Below are 24,544 nucleotides of genomic sequence, written 5' to 3' on the forward strand. Positions count from 1 at the left end.
GCTGCAGAGTCCCACCAGCCTTGCCAGGGTCTGGCCCCCTCTCAGCCGCCCAGACCTAGCAGTCCCCCGTTTCCCGCTGTGGATAGCCACAAGGCTTGCTGTGCTCTGGGGGTCCTTCTGGTACCAACACGGTGCTCTTCGGTGGGAAACAATTTCAGCAAATATCTCAAGGGTACAATATAGTTATAATTTCTCCTTTCTCTATTATCCTGCCAGATCTGTGGAAGGGTCTTTATTTCTTCGCACATGCAAAGTCCCACCTGTCCTGTGGTGTTGCGGGTGTACCCTAAATCCTGTGTCAGCCCACGCAGAAGTTTCAGATACAGAAGGCTGTCTCCAATGGCTGTAGATAGCTCTCTTCAGGATTCCCAGGACCTTCACCGTCACCTCTGCTTTGTCCTCATTGGTGGCAGCGCGTGGAGGGTGTGATGGGGTGTGGAGCAAAAGTGGGCTTTATGCTAGAACAGACCTGATGTTGAGTCTCAGCAGCTCTTATGACCAATGCCAGACATGAAGAACAGAAGATCCTCTCCTCTGAAGGGGAAAGCCATTAAAGAGTTTGGTCGAGAAAACCTCAGCAGTTTTTAAAATCTTATAATAAGTGTAACAGGAGATGTGAAATGTGAAGTAATCGGGCAATTCTACGAGAACAGTGGAAACTGCTGAATAAAAGTGGCATTGAAATAGCTTGGCTCAATTTTTATAATGAGTTTAGCAATGCTGAGAAAAACATTTTAATTTCCTTGTGGGACTTCCACATTTTCCTGCAGAAAAAAGGAAGTTTCATCGAGGTGAGAACAGTATCAAAGATAACTGCATAAACAAAGCACTACTTCAGCAAGCAGGGAGTTTCATCATTAAGCTTCTAATTTTGAAGGACTCTACCAAAGGAAGAGACAATGGCACTATAATAATCTCCAAAAGTACATGCTCCTGTACAGATAACTACAAAAAAAAAATAGAAAATTGTTTTTCTACTTGTAGTCTACAGCCCTCAAACTTCTGATTCAAATCAATAGGAACTTTGAATGGAAAACATTAAAGAGATATGTTTTAATTTTTTTGAGAGTAGAACTACATTTTAATAACTAAAAGTTTAATGAGCTTATTAAAAAGAACTATAGATCTATTTTCTCCTCGTTAATCTTATTTCCATGTTGCAAAACCTGTACAAGGGTGGAACTGGATGAAAGGCAACACTAATCTTTTTATGATAAAACCATTGTTATGCATGTGTTCTGCTGCTAACTAGACATTGTGAGAATCAGTGGGTCAGGGGTTGGAAAGCTTTATAAAGTAGACATGTACCACATAAATGTGAAACAAGTATGTGTCAGACTACAAAGACGACTTTTCTAAAGGCAAGTGAAAATGAGAATGGAGAACACCCCATTTCTCCTGTTATGTGCAGCACTTTCTTGTGCTTTTCCTGCAGATACAAGGCAGAAGAAAGAAGGCGCAGGCCGCTTATCCAGGTGAGGAAGGTAGACCTCTGAGGAGGAGACCTATAGCAACTGTTTAGCATCCATTGCAGTCTCTGGAACTAGAATATAGCAGATGAGGAGCTAGTTCTCCAAATTCCGGTAGAATGAATAACATGACTGAGTATTTCTCAAAATAGAGAGGGCTGCATTCTGTACCACCATGACAAAGGCTTCGTTAACCCTGACTCATTCTTGGTTTATTTTTTTGTAGAGAGCAATTAAAACTGGTGATTCATTCACTTATGTATTGATTCTACAAATAATAAAACATCCAACTCAGTCTACGTTTGATTTGTAATTCAGGCGGAAATATGGTTATTTATGTGAATTCTGGTATTATGAGACATAACTCTTCATAAAATACAGGTATTATTTTGTCTGAATTATTACTGTCAAAAATGTGGAAAAATGGGGTACTACTGCTGAAATTTTGTATTCAGTGATGTTTTTCAAACAGCTTCTGCACTGCTTGTTCTAGAGGACTCTAGGTAACCCTGGAACACGGGTAAGTGGAGGGTACATTACCAGAAAATAGTCAATTTATTAGACATATGATAATTTAGAATGTATTCTGAGTAAACTGCAAAACATCTATAGTGATAATATAATGCAAAAACCTATAATTAAGAGAAAAATATTCATACAAGCTTTAACAAACTCTATTACCCATGCTCCCATGGAACAGAAAGAAAAGTAGCAAAGGTACATGCCTCAAATGGTATTAGTATAATTTTTTTATGAGCTTCAAAAGCAAACACCACTGACTGTCCTAGTTTCTTTTTTTTTCATTAGAAGTACCTGGAAAATTACTATGGCTTTAAGAAAGTTGGGGAAACTTTCATATGGAAAAGTAATAGTCCAATGACTCAAAAAATATAAAAAATTCAGGAATTCTTTGGGCTCAAGGTGACACAAAAACTGGATTCTGGCTCTTTGGACCTGGTACAGAATCGTCACTGTAGATTCCCTGATGTAGCCAGGTTCTCCGCCTTTGCAGGAGAGCCAAAATGCACAAAGCAAGTTCTGACATACAGGTATTTATAGTGGCATTCTTAATGTAAAGACAGTGATTTACACAGCACAAGTTTTAAGAACACAGCTGTTTTTCTATCCTGTATTTTAAACTACACACCAGACTTGTGTCCAGCAGATGTCAGCACAGCAATCAAGAAAGCATTAAGTGTTTGGAGCAGTGTGGCCCCACCGAAATTCATCAAGAAGGACAGAGGTGATGCAGACTTAATGATCTCCTTTGCAGCCAGAGGTAAAACTCTACATAACCATCATGAGTTATTGCCAAGTTACTGTCCACATGGAGCAGTTGACCTGAAATTGCTAATGATTTCTTCTCATAGACACCATGTGCAAAGTTCAGTGTCAGGTTGAACTAGCAGAGAGAAAAGCATAGTTCATGCTCAAGGTGCTATGGCTATAATTCTTGAAGATCTTCGGGGGAGGGTATAAAGGCAGATGGTGAGAAGGAGAGAGAAAATAAATGCAATGAGCTGCCTGCAGTTCACTGGATCTATACGTAGTATATGATGTGTGCATGAACAACAAGAGACTTAGGGCTTGTGGGATATTCCCAGGTTTAGAGGATTATGGAGTGAGTGGCTCTAGTCACACTCCTGGGATTAGTCATGTGCTTTGTGTGAGCTAAATGAGTTCTAGACAGACTCAAAGCTTGTATTTTTGGCATTGGCCTCAGGGTAGACTTACCAGCAGCCTTCCCTCTTTCATTAACAGTCATGCACACATGCACTCTTCCAGTTGGCTCTTCTGTTCCCACCCAGACATAGCCACTCATCTGGGCTACGCAGAGTGTGCTGGCACTGCGTGCAACCTCTATGTCCTTCAGTCTTTTTCTGGAGACTACATTCAAGGACTTACAGTCTTCCTAGGATCTTGCTTCTGCCATCAACACTTAAATTACCAGTCAGGTAGTCAGGTTCAGGTACCTGATGGCGGCTGACACAGAGTTTGTGAAAATTTTACCTTATGACCAAAAAGGGAAATATGTTTCAACCTAAACCATGTCCTCTTCCCTCACAGCAGCAATATGTAAATGTCCACCCATTTCTTGAGGAAACCATGGTTTCACTCCTGATGCATCAGTTCAAATTTTTTTCAGTTGTCCCTATGAAAAATAGAACTTTTGGTAAACCGGTATAGAAGAGGAACTTGGAAGTTTACAAAGTAAGTAGAACAGAGAGCTCTGTGCGTGGCTGAGATCTGTTACCTCCAAACCCCCAGTCAGCTGTGTATGGGACTTGCTCTTCAGGTCACAACAACTTCATCCCCTTTGATGGCCCAGGAGGGTGTGTTGCTTATGCTTATGGACCTGGCAAGGACTTTGGTGGAGATGCTTATTTAGATGAGGATGAAACCTGGACCAAAACCACAGAGGGTAGGACATGAAGTTCTCCAAGTCCTTCCTGAAGCAGGCCGCACATGAAATTAAGGGTGCAGTGACTGTCTCCTCTCTTCCTTAAGGAGTGTTTAAAAATGGGTCTGATTCAAAGGAACATTGGGCATCTGGTTTCTATAGCTATAAAAAGCCTCTGGGGTCTCTGGTTTAGAAAGTTAAGGCCCCAGCTGAACTTCTGTCATGAACTGGGTGGAGATTTATTTGGGAGGGAGGTGAGGGGCCTGGCAGCCCCCTTCTTCCCACTCCTCCGATCTGCTTGTCTCTCCCCACAGTTACATCACCTGCACTGGTCCAGGGTCCTTCTCCCACACTGACTTCTCCAGGATCTACAGACTATTTCCTTGTACTCTACTGTAATGATTTCATTATTTTTCTTTCTGACCAGAACTTAATATCCAACTGAATTTCCCATAACAGCTTCAGTGGCTTTGGCAAGCAGTTCTGAAAGCTTCTGAGCTACCTTATGTCCTTCATGTTTTCAGGACGAACATAAAGATACAGCTCTCTTATTACGTGTTTTGTTTGTTGTTTTCAGGTACGAACCTGTTTTATGTTGCTGCCCACAAGTTCGGCCATTCACTGGGACTTTTCCATTCCAAAGACCCAAATACTCTGACGAACCCATTTCATAGGAAATTTGATCCTTCAGTATTCATCCTCTTCATCCTCTTCATCAGGATGATATCAATGGCATTCAGTACCTCTATGGTAATTCACAAATATTAATCAACTAGTGCTTATAATTTCAAAGACTTTGGAATACCTTTCAGTGACGTTTTTGTGTACTGGATATACCTGAATATGTTCTCACTTTAATTTCTTCCATAAACTGCTTCTTTTAGAACCATCTTCTAACACCCACATGACCAAAGTGAATCAATCTGCTGAGATAAAGGACCCAACTAAGTCAAAATATCCTGCACTGCCAAACACCCGTGGTTCCAATTTAACTTTTGATGCTGTCACCACTTTCTGTGGAGAAATAATGCTCTTTAAAGACAAGTAAGTCAGCTTTCTGAAAGTAAAAAATCTGGGTATTGTTTTAAAATTATGTCCCATAACATGGAAAAATAACTTTACCCAGAATATCAGCCATTCTGGGCAGGAAGGCGAGACAGGGAATCAGGAGGAGAGGTGGGAGGCAAAAACAAAGAGAGTGGTGGAGAAATGAAGAGAGATAGGTATAAGGAGGAAGATCATCTTTTAAACAAGGCATGCTATGAATAGTGTAGGGAAGATGGCTCCTCTGAAAACATGGGCTGTTTTCACTTTAGACTGTAAGCAAGTCCCAAGTGTTTGTCATCTGGGAGAGTTCAGCTTTGGCAAGAGGCACCACCAGCCCTGGAACACCCAGAACCTTCAGTGCTGTCCTTGCCTAGAGAGAGCTCAGGGTTTACCAGTCCTGACACAATACCTGCAGTGATGATTTAGTATAATAATAAAAGGAAAGGATAATTGATTCAGTGCTAATCTCAAACAAAACTGTCCCACTCCAGGGCATGACAGAAGAGACTTGAGAAGGGCTAAAAGATCTCATTCCCCTCCTTTTCACGTGGTAGGGCTGTGCTTCCCCTGCTTCAGATCCTTGCCAAAATCAACATTAAAGTGAGTTTTGACCTTAGCTTGAAGTCCACAAAGCCAGTAAAGCGTTATTTTGCAGAAGATCCTCATGCACATTAACCGTTTCTCTAAGCTGGTGTTGGTAAGGCCAGAGTGGGGTTTAACTGTGAAAACCTTACCCCACACCAGCCATGTGAGCCAGGTCTCTCTAGGCTCCTTTTCTACATAAGGGAAAATAACAACTGTTTTGACAAAACAGTTCATCTGACCTATTTTATGTGTCTGCATCAAGAAGAGAGGAATCCTACCATGGAAATAACTTTCTTTTTGTTGACATTACAGAGAGCTTAGGGTGACTAACTCAGGGTACATAGCTGGGTTTAGTCAAATAAATCCTGCCCTAGTTGCCATGATGTGGTTTCATGTGTTAGTGTGTGTAAGCATCTGATTTTATTTAAAATCTGTTCTGTATTTATGTAAAGCATTTTTGGTGCAAGCATCCTGCAGTCAGAGCAGCTGATTTTAATTTAATACCTTCATTCTGGCCATGGCTGCCACCTGGTGTTGATGCTGCATATGAAATTCCTGAAAAAGATGAAATTGTCATTTTTAAGACTAAAATGTTGTCTTTTTATTTTCTGATGTTGTCTTTCCAAGTAGCCTTCAGAGTTTGTGTCTGGCCTAAAAATCACTTAAGCTCTTTCTGTATGATTCCACAAGCTTTAATTTAGTCCAAAAAATTGGTGTATTTCAATCACAGAGATAACAAAAATATTATCCAAGTTAAGGATCTTATTTTTTAATGTCAATATAGAAAAGTTTCTCTGCCAAAATAAATGTCATTATTTTCCTTTTTTTCTGGAAAATTATTTATTAAGTTTAAAAATGATAGCACATGTTTCTTCCTAGCTCGTGGAGAACTAACATAAGTATGAAGGAAAACTGAAATTTCAGTTTTCATTAAATGTAGTGCAAAGAACTATTCTTGCATTTTTTGGACTCTAGACCTAGTATGTAGAATGTTTTCAAGTAAACATTATTTTCTCTCTGCATTTTTGCATTAAAATATTAGTTTTCATAAAAAGGATTGTGTCATTCCCAGAAGAAGATTCTGATAACGCTTTCGTCAATTTTTCTTGCTAGGGAATGATTTCTGGGTTGTGAGAGGAGATACCATACTTCCTGGATACCCCAAAAATATCTACACCCTCAGCTTTTCAAAGGATGTTACCAAAATTGATGCAACTTTTTATAATGGATATGAGGGGAAAACATATTACTTCATAACAGACAAATTTTGGAAGTTGTATTTCCTGTGCTACTTTCCTAAAGAGGAGCAAACATAATCACATGATCAATACCCTGTCATGATTTAGTATGTATTAGTCACACACTTTTGGTAATCTCTTTCAGTGTCACAACTGGCTATGGAAAAATATTTGAAAGGGAGGTGAAACAGTGCTTTTAGCTTTCCTTTTAATTGGCTTAATTATTTAACAGTTCTTTTATTTATTTATTCATTTACGTTTAACTGCCTCGTGAAAAAATTCCACCCTACAGCTCCACAAGTCATCTCAGAAAATCCATCAGAACCTCAGTATTTATATCAAAAATGTTTCTGTGGGTTAAGAAGGAGTATCCCACCACTTTTCCAGTTGCCAAGAGATAATTTCATAAAGTTGCTGATAAATGCCATGTACTCCAAAGAATTATCTGCTCTGCATGGTTATTGTTTCCTCTTTTCAATCCAATCCCTACCGCTCAGGTTTGTGTTACAGAGCATATATCTCTAACAACTGAAGGAGGTGCTCCTATAATAGAAGCAGTAGATAATCTGAACTTTTGGGGGTGAATGGCACAACTTCTGTCTTTCTTGCCACTGCAATGCCCAAGTCATTGTACATACAGAGATCATACCGGAGTAACTATTCAGCCACATATTTGTAGTTTAAGCAGAAGATCAGACTTCCACATTTCAGTTCAAACCCTCATAACTTGAAGGGCTTCAGCTAAGCAGTGTCTGATCATTAAATCTCTTACCGAGCAAAGGTATCAATAGGAAAATGTTTTCAGAGGCCTTCTTATTCCAGAACTAATAGATAAAGTACACTTCACTAAAAGTGTAACGGCCTGCAATAAGTAACTTAAGTAAAATGACTTAAATAACTTATAACTTAAGAAAAAATCAGATTTTTCCTGATAAACAATTCTTACAGAGAGGGAACATGAAAGCAATCTTTTTGTAATGTTGCAAATCTAACATGTTTGAGATAAGATTATCTATCTGTCCTCTAGGTACAGTCTCTTAGAAAAAATATTTAGCAGATTTATTATGTATAAGGTATTCTTAGATGTATCTTGAGCTGATGTAAACAGAAGCAATTCTTCTAGTGCAGCTAATAGAATAATAACTATTTATGGCACATCGTGTCTGTCTCAATGCTAACTAAATGATACTGAAATTCTTCAGTGAACTCAGTTAGCTGTTGGTAGGTAGAAGGTAGGTGAGCTGAATTAATCATGAGTTGTTTGCAGTTTTCATTGACACCAGGTTGTTTATAATTTTTCTCAGTTATGATAAAAGAAGTCAGTGTATGTGCAGGAAGCCCATACTGATGAGAGATGCATTTCCTGGAATTAATGGGAAGATCAATGCTGTTTTTCAACATGAAAGTGAGTAACTGTTCTTTGTCATAAAATCTCTATCAAATGCTCAAGGTCATAGGGCTGAGAGTGCTTGGACAGAGAGAAGCACTTCTAAATGCTGCTCCTAGCCCTCAGGATGACCAACAAGACCCTGAAATAGTCACATAACCCTCCCACGCTTTACTTTACCCCCCTGAAAAACAGTGATACCTTTGGTGATAGCCTCACAGCTGGAAAGGCCAGCTCTAAGGGACAGTTTGATATATCTGTATTCATGTTGATGGGCATCTCTCGCCATGAAGAGCACCACTCAAGACAGTGACATCTCAACAATGTAAGGTCTACCTGCTGTGAGCAAGGTTATCACAGCCTGGCCCTCTGACGCAGAAAGGCACTGCTCTGAGAAAAATAATTGGCACTAGCTTGTCCCGCATGAATGAGAATGTTACTTAGACAGGGAGATGCTGGAACAGACTCAAGGGTACGTCCATACTGCCAAATGGCACAGCTTCCTAGTTGTCTCCTGGCTCCTCATCTCCTGATCTTAAAAAACAATGCATGTTAATTGCTTCCCAGAAAATCTATCAGCCTCCAAAATGAGTCTTACACTTGGTGCTGGAGATCCTTAACTGCAGTCGTCATTCCCAGAGGACAGCATGGATGCAGCTACCCCAGGCTGGATCTTTCCTTCCCTGCATGGTATCTGGCAGCATCCCAGCAAGCTTGTACCCGCTTGCACCTTGCCGTGCTCTGTGCCACGTTCCAGGTTGTGCAGTACCTACCCACAGGTGGCTAGAAATACACCGTTCTGGAGGGTCTCAACATAGCCATTGCATAACAGCAGATATTTTAAACCGCAGAAGCACACAGGATACATTTTTTTGTAGAGTCACCTCATGGGATTCATTAAGTGTATTATGTAGTGTGTGCATGGCTGGTTTGCTATGGAAGGTGTTCCCATGCTGCTGTGCACCATTTTGCAGAGGTTACACCTGGGAGCAGGTGCTGTTGGCAGCGTAAGTGGATCCAAATTTTTTTTTGTGTTCTTTGCAGAGATGGTTAAAGCATACTCATCTTTACACCTGTGATTCATCTGTTTTTTTCCCTAGATTTCTTTTATTTGTTCCATGGAAGAAAGCAATTTGAGTTTGACCCTGACAAGAAGAGAGTTACACACCTCCTAAAGACAAATTTCTGGTTTCCATGTTAAGGAAATGAAAACTGTAATGGTGTTGGAAAGAATGTAATGTTATTACACTGGAAACACTTTTTATTTTATAAATATGTGGAATGTATAGGTACATTAGTACCATTAGTACTAATAGGCATTAGGCATCAAACCTCATCCCCTGCACAATCTGTGTTTCTGTAAATAACAGAACAGTATTTAACATACTGATGTGTACATATATACATAATTAACATCAGGATTGCTAGCTTACCAAAGAACAATGAAGTTTTTACTTTTGATACAAAAATGTGTCTTGTTTTATTTTTCCACTCTCTTCATTCTTCATATTGTGCATCACCCCACACAAACCCCTACCAGCCAGGAGTCCATGAGGAAGAGCATTTCTGTTCCTAGGGCTAGGATTGCTTTCAACCATTTTTAGATATTTCAAAGTTAAGCAAATCAAAGCTACCACCCATAATTATGGAGAGACAGACAGGAGCTCCAGGGAGCAATCCCTCCCGGCCTAGAGTGGGTGCCTAGGGATGGAAGTGCTCCTTTTCATTACTGACTGGAGCGGAAGCCTGTTTGAGCAATTTATGTTGGACACCTGATTACAGCACTTTTGAACTGAAGGTCATTGACATTATATTCGATACCCTGTGCTCTTCTGAGACACAGTTTGAGACCCGGACTCTGAGTTGATGTATTAATTGTCTGTGGTACACTCAGTCCAAGCATTTCAGTTATGGTTTTCTCAGTCTTCTAAACACATCAGATTTTTCCATGCTATAGCAAATTTCTAGGCTGTTTGCATGGAAAATCGCGTGAATACAAAAGTCTCTTCATAAGGAACAGGCTTATCATGTGACTCTTTCTCCTGTAGAATTCAGATCACCAAAATTACTTTGTTTTCTTCAATGATTTATTTGTAACAGTCTCATTTTTTGTGGATTTCACCATTTTATCTTGGAGGACATTTTGCCTATATCCAAAGGTATCTATTTGCCTTTTGTTTGCTAGGGACTCCTGTAGTGCGTCAATCAGACACAATCCAGGAGGTCCAACATAGAAGGCCCAATACTATCTACCCCCGGAAAAACCAGTTTGGTTTGGATGTTCTTTTTCTTATCATTTATTGGTTTTCTTGTTTTCACACACTCACCCTGCCTGGAAGGGACAAATGCCCTTTGATATTGTTCTTGGCATGGTTACATATGTATTGTCACAATAGGTAGGGCTGTAGTAGTGAATTGAAAAGCTAATGTGTGATGATTTGGACAGCCAGAAGTAAAAGACTCCAGAGAGTCTACCCCTAAGTAAAAGAGAAAAAGGTAACTGATACAACCTGGCAGAAAAGAACAATTTTAAATGAGTGCATTTAAGTATTGTTTGCAGGAAGTTGTTCCGGGTGAAATGTTGGCTTGGGTTTAAGGAAACAGGAAAGAAAAAAAAAGCCCTTTCTTGGTGACAGAAGCAGCAGATTTGTGGGTTCAGAAGCACTGAAGGCAACTCAGAACTGCAAAGATGCATCTCTTGGCTGCCCTTGGTATTCCAGAGAAAATAGTTAAAACCTGCCAATGTGCAGACTTTGTTTCCAGATTATTCCCTGGCAGCCTCTGAACTGCTACCTGGCTGTTCTCCAGTCAGCCCCTTCATGTTTGCTCCCTGCCAGAAAGACACCTGCCATTGCAGATTCACAAGCAGTAGCTGTCTCACGGGACATTTAGGCTTTGGTGCCATGCATCCAGCTGGGGCTCTGTGAGCCTGCAGCAGCTCCAGTATGTCCCAAATGGTCCAGAGCCCCAAGGCATACGCAGTATTATTTTGTAGATCGGTGCGGAGACGTTGATCTTCCTGCCTCTTTCAGGGCAAGTTTTACATATGCACAGCTTGTGTGACAACCACCAAGTTTAGAGGCAAAGGACTTCAGGCTGGTAAGGTTGGCTCTGCAAGGCACCCCAGGGCCTGTCTGCCATCAGGAAGGTCATGCCCGGGACACAACAGAGCAGGTTCCCATCCCAGGCAACATCTCAGCTGCAGGGATGAAGTATGTGATTTGGTTTTTTTGTGTGTTCAGGAAACAGGTACTTGGCATGGAAAGTGGCACTCCTTCCCTTCTCCTTTTACTGAAATCATTGATGATGCCGTGTCTGAGACTGTGCAAGTCACTGAGGTGTAACTCAGGCACTGCCCCAGTCTGTGACTTGTCACGTTGAATTATTCTTCTATAATAGAACAATTAGGACTGATTCAGCACCTGACATCCTGATCCCTATTGCGGTGGCCTTTGGACTTCAACATAGTTTGAACTACACCATTGTGCTCCTAACACTGCCCAGCACAGCACCCTGGTTCGTAAATAGAGTGACTGATAGTTCTCTTGGAGCAGAATCAACAGCATTTTATAAAGGAAATGTTTAACATTGGGTGATGTTAAGCCACGAGTTTGTGCAAACTTTAAGACATCTGACTTGCAAGGCTGCCTTTGGCTTTTTCATCTCAGTATTAAAATGTACTTGCCTTATTAAGAGAAAATTCCTAATGAATTCTCTAACTCCATGCAAATAACTGGCAACCAACTGCACAATGACATGTTTTATATCTTTGACACTTCAGTCTTCGCCTGAAAAGTGACATCCTCCAAGGAAAATAGCTTGTTTCAGGATAATATTTTGAAGCATTCATTTTTACTTCATTACTTCAAAATAGATTGGAAACACAGGAAACGATTAAGATATGCACAAGAGCACAGAAGGGATGTAAAAGCACTTCCTGCAAGAATGATGACTACTTTGTAGTGCCACCTGTTACTGAGAAAGCAATTGCAAACATCATTGTGACAAATTATAACAGTAAACAATTCTTAGAGTTATGAAGTACCATTTTAAATTTCTGCAATATTAAAATTACAGAACTATTGATCAAAAATCCCTTTTCTACAATAATTCTGTCATGAGAGACTTTGATTTAGGAAAACCCCACTATGATTCACGCTGTGAATTTTTTTTTTCATTATTTAGCAAGGGGTGTGGGTGGTAGTTTCTTCTTAGGAAGAGAAGGATGAATGCCATCAGAACATTTTAAAATACTATCAGATATGACTAGGGGAAAGGGAAATAGCCTGAATAGTCAAATGCAAGCCCTAGGTAAGTGAGGTACAACATAAATGGAAATCACTGGGACAGAAAATTGTTCAAGGCTGAGAAACTCTTCTGGGGAAATCTGTGTCTTCTTAGGCTTCCGCCTAAATGTCCATTTCAGTCAATGCTAGAAAGAGGAAACATACTGGATAGACCTCTGGCAGCGCTTACATTCCTATGCAGTCTTAATGAACAAGGAATGGTGAGTAGGAAAGGGACACTTGGAGGTCTCTCACCTCAACATGAACAACAAGGGTGCAGTTGTGCTAAGAAGAAGTGCAAATAAACCAGGATTATTGCTAATACAGGGAGATATAACCCTGTACTGCCTGGGTGTACAATGGAAAAACCCTTGAAAATGCTGGCCCTTTCTTACAACAGTGTCAGCCCTCTCTTCCTTAGGCACCCAGTTTGGGTTTAGCAGTGACTTAGCAGATGGGTCCCAGACCTGGCATGGTCAGTAGGGGCAACCTGAGTGAGGTACTGATGCTCGCAGTCCAGGCGAGAGCTGCCTGTGAAGAACAATTGGGGGTGGGTAAGGGGGAAGTTTATCTCTCTCCATTGGTTACATGGAGATATTAGGCAAAATTCAGGCGGGGCCAATGGGTTAGGAGTTGTCCAGATCTGGTACCCCAATAGAGGTGAGGCTACTGCAGTTCAATGCCCCCAGGTCCAGCCAGCAGCAAGGCTGAGCAGGTATTCCCAGTAGGTACATGCGCACACACATACACACACATGTATACGAGTACCTGCACACAAAGACTCTATGGATGCCCCAGCAGCTGGGCTCAGGCACCCCGTCCATCCAGCACACGAACACACACATACAAACGGGTCTCTCCACTGACCCTAGATCCCATAGCTTCCCCAGTTGCTGACTTGGGCTTCTGGTTCCTCAAGTAGCCAACCCACAGAACCCTGGTCTCTCCAATATCCAGCCCTGGCTTATGGCCACTTCGAAATCCAGTTCCCAATCTCTTACCCTACTTGCGGGCTCATCCAGCTGGATCGTCATTAGTGCTCACACACCTACATACGTACCCAATTGACATGCATGCACCCTGATCGCTCCTGTCACAGCACCACAGACACAGGAGCCTCCAGTCCTGGGTCTCACCTCAGGGGCTGTAACCGAGACAGCCACACACCCCCCTGCACACAGGACAGAGGCCCTGACCTGGGAAAATAGCTTAAAAATGGGGTTTAGTGAGACACCAGGACAGACTGTGCCAGTCAGGTGCAAGTGTAATACAATGGTCCCACCAGCAAAGTGAGGGACTATGTAGACACTGGTTGGCAGTCAGTAAAAATTCTCAGGTCTCAGTTTCATTTTGGCATATTCATGTCTCCTTCTGCTGTGTTTTGAGTCTTTGTCTGAAGGCAAGTGTTTGAAAAGGAGAGGATGGCAATGTGCTAGCTGCCACACTATGGGAAGAACAGATGAGTAAAACCTCTCCTTCCCTCATTCAAAGAAGTTGTGCTGAAGGACACGCAGAAGGAAGCCAATGCAGACGCTGAAATGGGACGTGACTTTGTAGCCCAGCACTGTGGAAATTCCCAAGACAGAGGGAAGCCACTGCTTCTGCTTCGTCTTCCTGATGCTGTTGATGACTCTAGAAATACATAAACAGCTCCCACAGCTGGTGCTGGAGTCCAGGACTTTCTGGTCCTGCCACTGACTGGCTTGGAAAGTAATTTATTTAAAATTTCCTGGGAAATAACCAAATGTGCCCTCTCACCCTCTGCCTGACTCATTATTCTCTTGGTTACATTAAAATTTGGCCGTAGACCCTTTGCAGAAATGCACAAGGCAGCAGAACCTCCCTGTGCAAGTCACGACATATGATTTCCTGATGTTCCCGTCTCAGCCACCAGACGCATCTGATTAATCTGCATCTCTTCTTTACCCATATGTGTTCAAACATGCCTATGATGCCTTTGGAAAATAAAAGAAAAAAGGATAGGAGAAAAAAGGAGTTAATTGTTCCTTAGGAAAAAAAGAAGAAAGAAATGAAGGTATTGAATCAGGAACTATATAAACCAGCCTATAGAAACACATGAAGGAGAAATATTTACAGGGAAATATTAGTTTAGAAGCTGAATTAGAGAAGTTAAAGAGTGTTTCACAAATCCCAAGATCATGTGAGTTGTAGCAAAGACTTTGTAGAAGAATACAACACATGAAATTCTTTTTGTTCATGTCTGAAAATCAAGGTGGATTAGGTGGATTAAGAATAACCAACAATGAAGTTTCCTTGGACCATGAACCATGAGACTGAATATCTTTACATCTACAAAAGCTGTACCCTTTAAAGAATTATTGTCCTAATAATTTCAAATACCAGCACTGGACTGTTGCTCCTGCTTTTGAAATGTCCCATATTGGCTTTTGTCAATCACTCCAGACAAGCGATGTGACTTGCATTGGAAGGTAAAAAGTAATTTGCTTTTCCCAGGAATGGTGTCTGCTCTGCTGAACCTAAATATAATTGGGGGGTGTTACACTACAGTGAGTGTAGAATCATATACTGAGTACATTATTCTTCCCTGATGTTTAGGAAACTAAGTGAAGTACTCCCGAGCACAATTAAAATTTTCATCATATATTGAGGTCCTTCAGAGCAAAACTTGCTCGTATATCAGAAAAAAAATTATAATGGTACATATTTGCATTCGTCCCTCATATTAACATTTACTCTTTCCCTTTGAAGGTTTGCAAGGAGGGTCTTTACAAGGACAGCAACACCAAAACAATTCTGAAAGATGTCCAGCTTGTACCTGACAGCTTCTAGAGTTAGCAAACTTGCTGCCGCTTCAGGCCATCTACTCTGGTGCTTAGCTGTCCTTGCAGTTAGAAATGCTTTCCTCAGTTTAGGGATCTACACTGTAGGTTCCCACATGGAATTGGGTCCTGGGTATTTAAATTTCTCTTATTGTTGGTAGAGATCTACCCAATAGAAAGCAATTAATCTTATCTTAAAGTCCATGTCATATGGTCAGTTGAATCACTTTCTAGAATCCATTGCCCAAAATGAGAGCTTAGACACCTAGATAACTTGTGGATATGTACACAACAAAACACTTAAAGCTCATTACTCATTTGCCTGTACTTGAGACACCCACCTGGGCCTGGCTGCCGTGACACAGGAGCTATGGAGATCTACATCCTTCCAGGGCATCTGGAGGTCAGGTGGGATTCCTTAAAGCATCTCAAATAGCAGTAATGCTCAGGCAGCTGAATCCCAAACCTCATGTCTAAACTTAATCGCTGTTACTTAAGACCATTCTAGAGTCTTGGAGAACAGTCACTACTTCCCTTTTAGGAAAAACCTTCCATATATTTGATAGCATTTATCATGGCTCCCCTTGGTCTTCCCTCAGTGAAACTGTGAACACAGAGTCACAAAATGGTTACTTCAATCTTCTTTTTCCAGACTAAAAAAAATCCCGTTGGGCTTCATGAAGGCTTTCCGACCAGAGTTCATTTCTCTTCCTGGATCCAAACATGCTACTGCAGCTGAGACCTTATCCATGCTGGCAAGAGTATAAACATTATTTTACTTGCCATACATATGGGAAACCAGTTTATGCATTCCAGTAACATGACTGGTATTTGTTAATATCAGTCAAAAAATGTTGAATCATTTTAGCACTCAGTTTTGTTAGCATCACAAGATTGTTTTAGACAGAACTTTTAGTTAGCTGATGGCAGCCCTTCTGCTGCAGGAGAGCTTATTATGAGGCTGATTACTTCTAGATAAGATTGGTTCTCTTTACTGTCTTTTATAATTTATTATTACATATTATGACATAATATGCTATATTTTGTTACATTTTAAAACACATATATTATATACATAGCATAATGTTATTCATTATAATGTTATATTATGTTACTGTTATATGTTATTTCCTAGTATTTCTCCAGTTTGTCAAGACCTTTTACCATAGTCTAAATCCATGATTCAAAAAGAACTATGAAATGTAGCTTCATATTTTACCTGAAAAGCATTTCCTTGTTTATTAAACACACTACAAGGTTGCCCAAAACAGAAGGCTCAGGCAAAATAAGGACAGTAACATTAGTTAAACACATTGCATCACTACCTGATGATGAAATTGTTATGCATCATTTTTACTAATCAGAGGATATTATACAGCATGAGTCAGACTGTCACTGGTTTACAAATTAGCTATATAAATAGAGCTGAGAAGTGTGTTCAATAGCTCAAGAGTGAAACTGAGGCAGACAACGTTAGACAAGGATGAAGACACTTTCTTTTTTCCTGTTGTACGTGGCCATCTCCTCTGCTTTTCCTGTGGCTCCAGAAGCAGAAGATGAAGGAAAAACCCTACAGCTTGTAGAGGTAAATATTTTTCAGTGCATTTCTAAGTGAAACATAAGATAGTCTGAGAGATAACTATAAATGCAATTCTTTTCACAAAATAGGGCTTTAAATTAGACATACCATTTTGCAAAAAAAAAGCTTCCAAGATAAAGCTTTTCCTATCAATGTAGAAAACGTGTGAAAATTGTGTGGAACATACTTACCCAAAAGTCATGTGATTATCGCATAACTTCCCTTTTGATGTTGTCGATAAAGTAATAACAAAAGTACTGAAGCATGAGCTCTAGAAGCAAGGCTCTATGGCTGTGCAGAAATAGTCAAATGCAGCACCAATTTACATTTCCGAATGTGCTTTGAAGCTTTTGATATGACTGGTCTCAGTAACATAACAGAAGAAACTTGCTTGAAGCAGACATATATTTCAAAGTTTTGCTGAATGGATCTTTCATGGAGTACTTTGAAAAAAGGGACATCTATGAGAAATACAACATTTATATACACACAAAACTATATATTGGAGACAAAATTATTGAAATTTAGTAGGAAGACCTCAGTTCCTAATATCATATTTCATAGTTGAAAATAAATGGCATGATTTGCAAAGTGCTGACTCTCTAGTAGAAGTTACCTGCTTTGTTGGGAGTCCTGGCTATGTGGAGTCTCACTGTCAATATCTATTTCCTTGAATGAGACCAGTTATAAGCTTTCTCATAAGTTTTGCCATTAATCGTGCACTATAAATAATGTGGAATTAATTATTAATAATAAATATTATATTTTAAAGACATTCACATATTCCATCAGTGAAACAAGAAATTCAGAAAAATATATGAAAACTGTAAGTTGTATCTGACTTTCCACACCAATTCCCAGGTAAAATAAGCTGTTCTTGCTCCTGGTAAGCACAGGGCATGTCGATATGGGAGTAGTTCAAGATGACTTAGAAAATTTAAGTGTGACTGAAGACAATACTGACATGCCACAATGCTATTCTTTTTTCAAACTCTCGTTCAGAGTTATCTACAGAATTTCTATGATCTTCAAAGGGATCACCAGCCTCATTTAAGAAACAAGGGTGAAAATTCCCTTACTGCAAAGCTCAAGGAAATGCAGTCATTCTTTGGACTACAAGTGACCGGGAAACCAGATCTTGACACTTTGGAGATGATGAAAAAACCCAGATGTGGTGTACCTGATGTAGGGCAATACAAGTTCACAGCAGGGAATCCCAAATGGAAAAGAAATAATCTGACATACAGGTAACCTTCCCTAATCTGGTTCAAAAAGGTATAAATCTAGCATCCCTACTTTGGGGGGTCTGAAATAAGTCTGAAATAACTTTATGCCATATAAGGACATGCAGAGTGATAACTGATTTCTGGAAGAAGACAGGCACTCTAGAAGCTTGTATCTAAAATGAAGCCATTATTAATTTTCATTCATGAAAGATATGTCTAAGATTTCTGACTTTTGAACAAGTTGTTATGTTTCAGATAAAGTGCTGTACTCTTAACAATATATAATTTGTTGGGTTTGCTTTGAAGGATTTTTAATTACACGCCAAAGATGAGACAAGCTGATATAGATGAAGCAATCCAAAAAGCACTCAGCGTCTGGAGCAACGTGACACCATTGACATTCCAAAAGGTTGAGGACAAAGAAGCAGATATAATGATCTCTTTTGTTTATAGAGGTAATTGATATGTTACCTTATTAAATAGCCATCTGCAATCATAGAAATAACTTAAGATTCTAATTGATTTTTTCCCTCTTCATTTTAGACCACGGTGACAACTCTCCTTTTGATGGCCCCAATGGGCAGCTGGCTCATGCTTTCCAGCCTGGTGAAGCTATTGGTGGAGACGTCCATCTTGATGAGGAGGAAGCCTGGACAAAAGATGGAAGAGGTAAGGACTTTGTAACGGGATCCATTTATACAGATTTACCTCATACAATCTTAGCTCATGCGATGCCTAGTTCATGAACCTCATTACAGGCAAAAAGTGAGCAAAAGTGGCAGAACTTGTCCTTTTAAATAACGTTGCTCTTTTTTTTGCCATTTGTGGAAATCAATTTGCAGAAAAGAGATTTTTATGTCATAGTGGCTTATAATAGCAACTAAGCGCCTAAAAATATTTTTTTTGTTCAGATGAAACCTAAAACTTGGATACAAGGTGGCAAACTTCTCAGGTCAAATCCTTTATTTTTCTTAACATAGCACTTCAAAGTTTGGTGTTAATTAGGGTATCAGCAAAACTGTCACGTAAGTGTTTCCTTTGAAGGTTTTTTTTTCTGTTGGATTACTGAGCCTCCATTTGTCATTGGCATGATCCTTGATCTGAGCAGTTTATGAGATAGCAAGAGAAACAAGGTTTGTGTTTAAGGTACAAGGACACTAGAGAAAGGACAATAAGACAATTAAGGCTGGACAATCTTTAAGAACTCATATAGCTCTTCTGTTACAATATTTTTTAGTTGTAATGTTGGTAGCATTACTTACGGCCTCTCTTGTACCTGTAGTGTATTTTGGGAGGATGCATGAGTGTTTCCCATTTAGTCAACTGTGCTGAATACTGAAACAGATTTTACCTTATTTCATATGTTTTTTATCCTACAGGCTACAATTTGTTCATTGTTATTGCCCATGAGCTTGGCCATTCACTGGGTCTGTCTCATTCAAATGATCCTGGAGCACTTATGTATCCAACTTACTCCTACACGGACCCCAATGAATTCCTTCTTCCTCAGGATGACATTGATGGCATTCAAGCCATCTACGGTAAGAGAAAATGGTTTTATTTAATATTTCTACATGGGAGGCTGGTAAACAGTAATAAGAATATATTTAAGATATGCTTATTCTGCCAAAATGAGAAGTTTAATTGTTGCTGAAGAATGGATAACAAAAGAAAGAAAAATCCTGGAAGCTAACTTTAGCTGAAGTCCAGTTCTGCAAAACTGGAAATTTTGTAAAAAATGAATGCATCCAGTTTTATCAACATTAAAAGCCTGTTTTTAGTAACAGACCCTTAGTTTAAAACTATATGCCTTCTCATTCTCTGTAAAGAGGGTTCTTGGTGTCCTCAAAGACATTCTTAACACTGTCTTTATATTTCTCTATACTAAAAGATAAAATATCCTTCCTATAGGACAGTCTAATGCTGCTGTGCAGCCAACAGGACCCATAACTCCACAAGCTTGTGACCCAAATTTGACATTTGATGCTATTACTACCCTGCGTGGAGAAATAATATTCTTCAAGGGCAGGTAACAACAACAAGCAGATATATTTTCTATTTAAAATATACAGTAGTTTAATAAAAGTCTGTAATCCATGTGGAAAAACTATCCTTTTGGAAAGTAGTACGAAGAGAAGCACTAGAAAACCACCATGTATTTACACAAGCAAGAGCTCTCAAATCATTGGTCAAAGAGCCCTGGTTGTCAAGAGCAGTGAAGGAGATGCGTGCTTGTAGGTTGTTTTCCAACTATTCTGCTGCTGTGGCCACTGCTGCAAAAGACTTGCCTCTGAACTCGAGTCAACTAGTAGCAAGGCAAGAACATTCATTAGCAACGTGCCCATGGGTCCCACACTGTAACCTTTCTGCTGTTCCTCAATGTTAAGAGCAGGGGCAGAACTGAAAGCACTGTTACGTAGAAAGACGTCTGTTAGGTGGTTACGGAAGCCAACTCTTAGCCTGCTTGTCCTGCAGAGAAATAGAAGGGCTTATATTCGTCTTCAGCATGTGATTGAGGTGCTCAAGTTAAGAGTGCAGTCACTCCAGGTTTCCTTTACATTCATTGGAGGGGGATTTTCACACCCAGGTACCCATCTCCCCCCGTTATACTCCAAGAGTTCTAATAATTATTTTGCACTTATGATAGGATTGGAACTATTTTATTACTTAAATTTTGTTTAAACCAGATATATGCTGCGCAAACATCCTTTGAGGACAGAGACAGAGCTCAATTTTATCTCACTGTTCTGGCCAAAACTGCCATCAGGAATTCAAGCTGCTTACGAAAACGTTGAGAAGGATGAAGTTTTATTTTTTAAAGGTAATGGAATCTGCAATTCTCTACTTTTTCTGACCTGCTCCTTTGCAAACTATGCAATTACAGAAGTCAAAGTTTTTTTTAAGGAAGATCACTGAAACTTAAGGAAAATCAGAGAATCTTACATATCTGCAAATAATTAAACCAGAAGATCATAGAGTTATACTACTCTAAGGGATCTCCAGAGGTCATAATCCTGAAAATTTACCCCTCTGTAATAGTTAATGCTCTGAAAAACAAGACATGAAAATAGTTTCCCTCCTTTAGGTCTAGTTCTTTTCAGGTCACAGCATTTCACTATGCAGAAGGATTTTTGCTGAATTCAATTGGCAAATACAGGCATTTGTACACTACTGTTAATGATATAAGTATTTTGTAATATTAAAAAAAAACAACAAAAAAAGTTGTTGAAAAAAATTAAAATTGCATACTGTGAGAGGAAAATTGTTCATTGAAAAAACAATCAGTCCTTTTCTTTAAAGGCTTCAAATACACTTTAAATGTCTCAAATAACTTCACTATGCACGTATTACAGTACATGATATATTACCATATATGAATATGTTCGTTGCATTTAAAATTACCAATGCATTTTGGTTAGGCATATGCCTTTCTTAATAGTTTAATTGAATGCACATTGTCTTGTTTTCAAAATATTATATGATACTATAATTAAATAGCATATTACAGGAATTTAAAAAGCTCAATGTCCCAATCCAACATCAGTGGATTATTTCAGCCCTCCCCAAGTTGTTACCCACACAAATACTTTTTTTTTTTAAAAAAATCTGGGAAAAGTACTATCCATACACCTTGTGATTCTAATGTTTTACTCATAAAAACAAAAGACATTTCCACTGTCTGCATGATAGAGTCCCGGTGTAAGAATTAGAACCATTTTCTAAAGTAATAAACTGAACGGAATAATACAGATATCTAAGACATATTGTTTGCTACCCATCAAAATCAGAATTAAATGTTGTTTATAAACAGAAAAAAACAAATTAAATGTGCTTATATTTTTCAGAGGATAAATACTGGGTTCTTAAGGAATATGACATTGCACCTGGTTATCCTAAACCAATCTATCATTTGGGGTTCCCGAAGACTGTTAAAAGAATTAACGCAGCTTACAGTGATGAAACAACAGGAAAAACATACTTCTTTATAGCTGACAGATACTGGAGGTAAAGATTTAATGTTCATTTACTAGAAGGCATACTTTCACTTATCCCTGAGGACTGATGTATTACTACAAAATTCAAGTGCAATGATGTTTAAACGGGGTGTATTCCAGAAATTTAAACAGGATTCTCTGGAAGTTTAAAAATTTTAAATATTTGCTAGGAAATGTCAACTTTTCTATAGGATTATTATGCCATTCATTAGATTCCTGTAGCAGGAACATAATTACTTGCAAATGAATGAAACATCTGACCAATAAAAGAGTGACTTTCTAGTAAATTATTCACTTTTTCTCCACAACAGTGCTGCTTTTCTGTGCAATGTTGTGATAGTGTCCACTTTTCACTCACATTTCAAACAAAATGAACCCCTAATAATAACAGTTGTAACTGAATTTATTTATGAACAAACTATAAATATTCTCCAATTATACAGTTGGTCTTATTTATTGTGGCTCACGACAAATTTCAAAGAATAATTTTGTTTAAGGAGTACATGGTTGACACTAATACAAGTATGTTTCAGGACTGTGCTACAATCTTCTACTCCCAAGTTTTATGTTTTGCTTTTATACTAAACTGGGTATCCAGTGCCTCAAAATAGAAACTCATTTTATGTGCAAGTGATGGCCAAGGCTCTGGACAGTCCAGAAATGCATTAATATCTTTCTGGGCTGCATTCCCAAGGTCCTTGAGAGCCTTGTTAAAAACTTTACCAAAGACAGGATTTTCAAATCTCAAGACGTTCAAAATATGAGAACCTTAATACATAATAGGAAGAATCAAAAACCTATTTTAGCTAATCTTTATAACACTTTTTAGTAACAGTAGAGTTGTGTATGTGTAGTAATTTGTTTTGGACTTTCAAAATATTTCACAAATTGTAATGATGTTTCTTATGTTAAGATATGATGAAAGCAAAAAATCCATGGATCATGGTTATCCAAGGAAAATAGTCTCTGACTTTGGAAAAATTGGCAGAGTTGATGCTGTTTTCCAGAAAGATGGTAAGTAAAACACACCTTTAATCTGGGTTTACTTGAATATTTGGGCTTCTGTATTATTTGTTTTCAAAAACCTGTTATCAACCTTAATGAGATGGAAATGAAAAATAGCAAGTATACATGGACTGTTTATGTTGGGGTTTTTTTCCAAAATATTGAAAAGAAGTCACCTATGAAATATAATTGGATTACATTTTATTTCTAGGCTATGTCTACTTCTTCCATGGAACAACTCAGTTCCAGTTTGATCCCCGTGCCAAACAGATTGTCAGACAAATGAAGAGTATCAGCTGGTTTAATTGTTAATTGCAACATTTTTCTATATGCACATTATATGTTTTTATGTGCTGAATTTTTCAGCATTTAGAATAGAATCACAGACTCATAGAATCATTTAGGTTGGAAAAGACCTTTAAGGTCACTGACTCCAACCGTAAACTTAACACTGCCAAGTCCGTAAAACTAAACCATATCCCTAAGCACCTCCAGGTCTTTTAAATAACTCCAGGGATGGTGACTCCACCACTTCCCTGGGCCTGTTCCAATGCTTGAAAACCCTCTCGGTGAAGAAATTTTTCCTAATATCCGATCTAAACCTCCCCTGGCACAACTTAAAAGCCATTTCCTCTTGTCCTATCATTAATTACTGGGGAGAAGTACAACACCCACAACCCCCACAACCCCCTTTCAGGTAGATGTAGAGAGCGATGAGGTCTCCTCTCAGCCTCCTCTTCTCCAGACTGAACAACCCCAGTTCCCTCAGCCGCTCCCCATAAGACTTGTGCTCCAGACCCCTCACCAGCTTTGTTGCCCTTCTCTGGACACGCTCCAGCAACTCAAAGTCTTTCTTGCCATGAGGGGCCCAAAACTGAACACAGGATTCAAGGTGCGGCCTCACCAGTGCCGAGTACAGGGGCACGATCACTTCCCTCCTCCTGCTGGCCATGCTATTGCTGATACAGGCCAGGATGCTGTTGGCCTTCTTGGCCACCTGGGCACACTGCTAGCTCATGTTCAGCTGGCGGTCAACCAGCACCTCCAGGTCCCTTTCCGCCGGGCAGCTCTCCAGCCACTCCTCCCCAAGCCTCTAGCGTTGCATGGGGTTGTTGTGACCCAAGTGCAGGACCCTGCACTTGGCCTTATTAAACCTCATGCAGTTGACCTCAGCCCACTGATCCAGCCTGTCCAGATTCCTCTGCAGAGCCCTCCCACCCTCCAGCAGATCAACACTCCCACCCAATTTGGTGTCATCTGCAAACTTACTAAGGCAGCACTCAACCCCCTTATCCAGATCATTGATAAAGATATTGAACAAGACCTGCCCCAAAATTGACCCCTGGGGAACACCGCTTGTGACCGGACCATTTCATCACTATCAGGTCAGAATAGATTCCTGCCCAAATTCTGTAGGAGCATAGTCTTAATGATCATTTATTGTAAAAATAGATATTTATATAACTTATCACAAATTCACCCACTACATTAAAGTTTCCTAATAAATTATATTCATCATATCATT

General features: G+C 39.5%; 1 protein-coding gene and 1 pseudogene across 2 annotated transcripts; both read left to right on the top strand.

The window, feature by feature from the left end:
- Positions 1-1,377: 1,377 nt before the first annotated feature.
- LOC309417380 (stromelysin-1-like) lies at positions 1,378-9,455 on the top strand (annotated as a pseudogene). The gene is made up of 10 exons: positions 1,378-1,475; positions 2,277-2,518; positions 2,564-2,748; positions 3,766-3,891; positions 4,448-4,620; positions 4,755-4,914; positions 5,954-6,081; positions 6,616-6,775; positions 8,045-8,145; positions 9,228-9,455. The product of its transcript is annotated as a stromelysin-1-like (transcript).
- A 7,242-nt stretch (positions 9,456-16,697) lies between these two features.
- Positions 16,698-23,331, top strand: LOC309414482 (interstitial collagenase-like; the record flags this gene model as incomplete). The annotated part of the gene is made up of 10 exons (XM_082011816.1): positions 16,698-16,799; positions 17,796-18,040; positions 18,326-18,474; positions 18,563-18,688; positions 19,399-19,560; positions 19,931-20,048; positions 20,707-20,840; positions 21,865-22,024; positions 22,928-23,028; positions 23,231-23,331. The coding sequence occupies 10 exons, from the start codon at positions 16,698-16,700 to the stop codon at positions 23,329-23,331; spliced, it is 1,398 nt and encodes a 465-aa protein (XP_081867942.1).
- Between the last annotated feature and the right edge of the window lie 1,213 nt (positions 23,332-24,544).

The sequence above is a fragment of the Phaethon aethereus genome (genome assembly GCF_964289735.1).
Source record: "Phaethon aethereus genome assembly, chromosome: 1".
Classification (NCBI taxonomy): domain Eukaryota; kingdom Metazoa; phylum Chordata; class Aves; order Phaethontiformes; family Phaethontidae; genus Phaethon; species Phaethon aethereus.